This window comes from Oreochromis niloticus, linkage group LG11 (assembly GCF_001858045.2).
Source record: "Oreochromis niloticus isolate F11D_XX linkage group LG11, O_niloticus_UMD_NMBU, whole genome shotgun sequence".
NCBI lineage: Eukaryota > Metazoa > Chordata > Actinopteri > Cichliformes > Cichlidae > Oreochromis > Oreochromis niloticus.
Genome location: NC_031976.2, coordinates 7,454,796 through 7,459,833, shown reverse-complemented (window position 1 = coordinate 7,459,833; position 5,038 = coordinate 7,454,796). Strand labels below are relative to the sequence as shown.

The 5,038-nt window shown below is 41.8% G+C and overlaps 1 protein-coding gene across 1 annotated transcript; it reads left to right on the top strand.

The window, feature by feature from the left end:
* Positions 1 to 1,034: 1,034 nt before the first annotated feature.
* pigv (phosphatidylinositol glycan anchor biosynthesis, class V) lies at positions 1,035 to 3,943 on the top strand. The gene is made up of 3 exons (XM_003452107.5): positions 1,035 to 1,414; positions 1,581 to 2,747; positions 2,851 to 3,943. The coding sequence occupies exons 1-3, from the start codon at positions 1,352 to 1,354 to the stop codon at positions 3,130 to 3,132; spliced, it is 1,512 nt and encodes a 503-aa protein (XP_003452155.1). The 5' UTR covers positions 1,035 to 1,351; the 3' UTR covers positions 3,133 to 3,943.
* The last annotated feature ends 1,095 nt before the right edge of the window (positions 3,944 to 5,038 follow it).

Below are 5,038 nucleotides of genomic sequence, written 5' to 3'. Positions count from 1 at the left end.
CTGTTTGATGGTTTTGTTCTTTTGCAATAATGACCTTCTTTTGGGGAAAAAAAATTAAAGAATTCACACAACACTTTTAAAGATGCTCTTTAAACCACATATCCAAGATTACCTGCTCAGTAAATGCTTCACTTATATTTAAGGACTCCTAAAACTCCTTAAAAAGGTGTTATAACATGAATGTCAAACTCACTTTACATGGAGGGCTACACACAGCTCACTTTTATCTGAAGTGGAGCAGATGAGTAAAACTCTGCATTTTGTCAGATTATAGCTTTTTACTAAACATTTAGTCCCTGGGATATCTTAATATAGGATAAAGAAGTGTGATTTCAGCAGCACGTCTCCGTTTTTCTACATGATAAATGTTTTAAAATAACAAAGTTCTGATAGCTCACTGTCCAAACTGTCCTGTATTCAGTTTTTGTTTTATCAGAAAACTTTTTAACTGAAATTTCTATAGTAGAGAGTGAAAAACAAGAACTTTTGTGTTACCTATTAACTATTTTCATGTAATACATAAATGGCTTTGAGGGAGGTCTTTATCAGCAGGAAATGCTGTAAAACATGAAAATACAGCTAAAGGTTGCAAAATGTATTCCTTTATATTTTCCCAAGTCTTTCGGTGGGCCGGATTAGATTCTTTGCAGGCCACTTTTGGCCCCCAGGCCTTCTATTTGACACCCCTGTGTTACAAGCACCACTAGATTGTCTCACTTAACTTTATGAGGCTGCAAAACACAAAGTTATGGGCTTTCTTTTACATGAACTTAATCTAAATAATTTCATGCCATCAAACCCAAATATCAGTGCAGAAAAACAAAATATTCAGAAATGTGTATATCAGTAAAACAGTCTTCTGAAACCTTATAATTCTATTTATATTGAAATGAAATGAAAGGGGAAAACAACAGCGTCTGTGGGCATAAACCAGTCCATGGGGCAGTATCGAGCGCCGCCTGCTGGAGAGGACATGTATGGCGCGTTAGCGATATTACCGCAACGATGCGAACTTTTATTTTGAAATAACGTTTGTCGTTACGCCGGAAGAGAAAAGTGCCATTCGAAAAGAAGCTGCAGGATGAGGATATGAGGACAAAGAGTTCAGCCGAGCGACAAACAAACGCCGCTCGAAGACCATAAAATACCATTTGTTGTTTACTGTTTTCGTTTCGTTTCCTAACTTCAACGCCAAACTTCTAAAAACTAATTCACAGACTACTTATTTTTCCATTGTAGCTATGTTTTATAGAAAATATGCCGACTCGAGCAGTGAGAGTGTCGTATCGGCGACAGAGCTGATGCCTGTCGTAACCGGCTTTCTCGGCTTTCGTGTGTCGCATCAGTGACTATGGATGTGAGAGCAGTTTTGGAGTTTGCCACGGTAACCAGGGGCCTCTCTCTGGTTCTGCAGGTAAGTTTGGCATCCTTAAAAGTCTCGGATGAACGAGTCATATTTGACAACAGGACGTTTCTCCCTACAGGCTGTAGTGAAAGTCACTGTATACTTTAAAAGCATACAGCTGAACGTGTATTTATCACGAATGTGTATTTTAATAATGATAAATGTTTATTTTCAGGCTGTCTTGAACGCTGCTATCCCTGACCATGACGCCGATGCGTTCAGGCCCCCTCGGACAGAGGACTCCCTGTACTTGGACTCGATGGTGGAGTGGTTGTTTGGCGGCCTCTCTCACTGGGATGCTGAGCACTTCCTCTTCATTGCCGAGAGAGGATATCTTTACGAGCACAACTTTGCGTTTTTCCCCCTCTTCCCCGTCATCCTCCGGGGTCTGGCAGAGACGCTGCTGTGGCCCCTGAGCAGCTGGCTGAGTGTGCGGGGGCGGCTGCTGGTTGCTGTGGCCCTGGGAAACAGCGCCCTCTTCCTGTTGAGTGCCGTCGCCTTGCATGCCCTCAGTAGAATAGTTCTCCAGGACAGGCGTCTTGCTCTGCTCTCCAGCCTGCTCTACTGCATCACACCCGCCAATGTTTTCATGACTGCTGGGTACTCGGAGAGCCTGTTTGCTGCTCTCACTTTCGGTGGTCTTTACCTCTTGGAGAAAGGATTCATCTTCCGAGCCTGCCTTGCCCTCAGCATAGCTACCGCAGCACGTTCAAATGGCCTTGTCAACATAGGGTTTCTGCTGTATCTTCCATCACTGCATGCCATTTCCCAGATTCGTTTGTATCGCGCCACAACAAAAGGCCACAGTAAAGTCTTCCACTACATCTGGGTCATCATCTGTCTGCTGCTGACTTCCGTCTTGGGAACTGCAATTATTGCCCTACCCTTCTGTGCTTTCCAATACTATGGTTATAGGACGTTTTGCACACCATCCACCTCCTTGGAGAGCATCCCTCCTGCTCTCCTGTCAATAGCTGAACGGAAGGGCTACCGGGTTCCGGATGAAAATGGTCCACCACCCCTCTGGTGTATGAGACCCCTGCCCCTGCTTTATTCTCACATCCAGGATGTATATTGGGATGTGGGCTTCCTCCGTTATTTTGAGCTGAAGCAGATACCCAACTTTCTTCTGGCTCTTCCTATGGCCACCCTTGGAATAATTGCTTGTTATGCATACTTTCAAGCTAATCCAGAGCTGTGTGTGAGACTCGGCCTTTGGGACACAAGTGCAAACAAAGGGCTTGACAAACCCACGCCTGGATTCTTCAACCCTCGAGTGTTCGTGTATGTGGTGCATTCAGCAGTGCTGCTGGTTTTCGGGACATTGTGCATGCATGTGCAGGTAAGGAAGTTGTATAATGAGTCTCTTGTAAAATGTCTTGTTTGTCTTGGTGTGAGAAAAAGCTATTCAGAGCTTCCCCTCCTCTCTTAATCTGCCTTTGTAGGTACTAACCCGATTCATGGCCTCTTCGTCTCCTGTACCATTCTGGATAAGTGCTCACCTGCTCCTCCTCAATGAGCCACTCCTTCATCGAAGGAAAACGTCAAACCCCAATGTGCAGCTGCATTCTAGAAATAGCTGCAAGCACACACCTCAGAACCCTATTGTTGCGCTCCTGCCACACTTTAAAGCCTGTTCTTCTACCACACAGAGCATCCTGGGATACTTCCTCTCTTACTGGCTACTGGGCCTTGCACTGCATTGCAATTTCTTGCCATGGACTTGACTTAAGACATTGCTTCAAGCTTTAAATGCTAAAGCTCTGTGCAGGACTAGGCTGTAAGGTCAGTGTTTCAGCAGGCATCCTTTGGTATTTCAATAATAACCATTAATTGCAATAAAAGGACAGTGATTTTGTCAAAGAGATAACTGTACATATAATGCTACATTTTACATAATTAAACTTACACTTGACAAAAACACAAAGCCAACACAAAGTCCAAAAAGTTGTCTTACTGGAGTGACTTTGCCTGGTCCTGCACAGAGCTTTCTGTGACAAGATTACATTTTTAATGCCAGTTCTTGATCCTGATACAGTTGTCAGGTTTCATTTGCACATTTTAGTCAAGTGTGTTTTTGTGTTCTTTGAGAACAAATGTAGAATATAACTGAAATTTTAATTGACTCTGGCTGGGTGTAAATATTGGGAGACTACGGTTGTACGTGGGAGGGAACACTTTTTATTTCATGTTCAGTTCTTCCTGAATCCACTGCTCTTTGAAACCTCCAGCTTATGTCTCGGGACTTGAGTGAGAATAAAAAAACAAAACAGGAACCTCAATTTTTTTTCTTCATCTTTTATTTATTTATTTTTTGTGTAACGGTAATGGTTCTTTCATGAGGCATTGATGTAAAATGTCCATAATGTACAATTTTATTTTAAAGAACATTTGTTGCCAAAGTTGTGTTAACATGTCAGATAACATGTGATAAATCTAAACAAGGATGACATTTGTGCTTAAGACCTCTTATCTTCTTTCATGTAAAAGTTTTAAATTGTTTACTGTAGTGCAAAGTAAACTCATGAAACAACTTGGTGCAGAACTGCTACACTTATTTTTATGGAAAAATCTTTACTAACACCACCAACTCAACTGAACCCTGACAATTATTTTTATATAGTTTCCAAACATTCCATTCAGTGCAGCTTGACGGCTATTATTCAGCACATGCCACAAGGTGGATTTCTGTTATTTTTGGCCACTGACACTGTGATGCACACCTAGAATCACTGTCTAGCTGTGGTGTAAGGAGACTAATTCAAAAGGAAAGGAAATATGAGTGCACAGGTGAGTCTTGTCAGATTACATTACATTACCCCACTACTGTAGTAAAGCTAAAGGACGTGGATTGTTTTCATGTAATGCTGTAGAGCTGTAGCAAGTGGAGCTACAATTTCTTGTTCTTTAAACAGAATTGAATGAGCTATAAATGTTACTGATCATGCTGACCTCTTTCCGAGGAAAGATGACAGAACATGACATAGGAGTTAAAAGAAGATGAATGACATCACAGCTGAAATGACAGAGCAGGTATACAACTATTTGAAGCAATATGTTTTTTAATCTGTCAACTATCACAACATCCTGTTGACAACTGTAATCAGGTGAGATACTAAAATAGGCTATAACCTATTTTCTCCAGAAAATATGAGGTCAGGCAGATGTGTTAAAGGACTATGATGTTCACAGATGACATTGTGACCTGTAGTGAGAGTAGGGAGCAAGTGGAAGCGAGCCTGGAGAGATGGAGGTATGCTCTGGAGAGAGTAGAAATTAAAGTCAGTAGAAGCAAGACACAATATGTGTGTGTGAATGAGAGGGAGACAGGTGGGAAGGCAAACATATAAAGAGTAGAGATAACAAAAGTAGTTAGACAAAGTTAGAGAGGCAGAGCAGAGAAGGGATAGTAGGGGTGGTGGACAAAGGATGTTGAAGATGGAGCTGCTAGGCCGAAGGGGATGAGGAAGATCACAGAGAACATTGGTGAAGGGCATAATGAAATGATTAGAGGGTGTTAAGGATAAGCCAGGGTGAAATGGAGGCGCTAAGGGAAGATGATTTGCCTTTTTTTTTTGTTAAATACAATTTTTCTTTCATTCACCCAATCACAAACACACTGAAACAAAAATG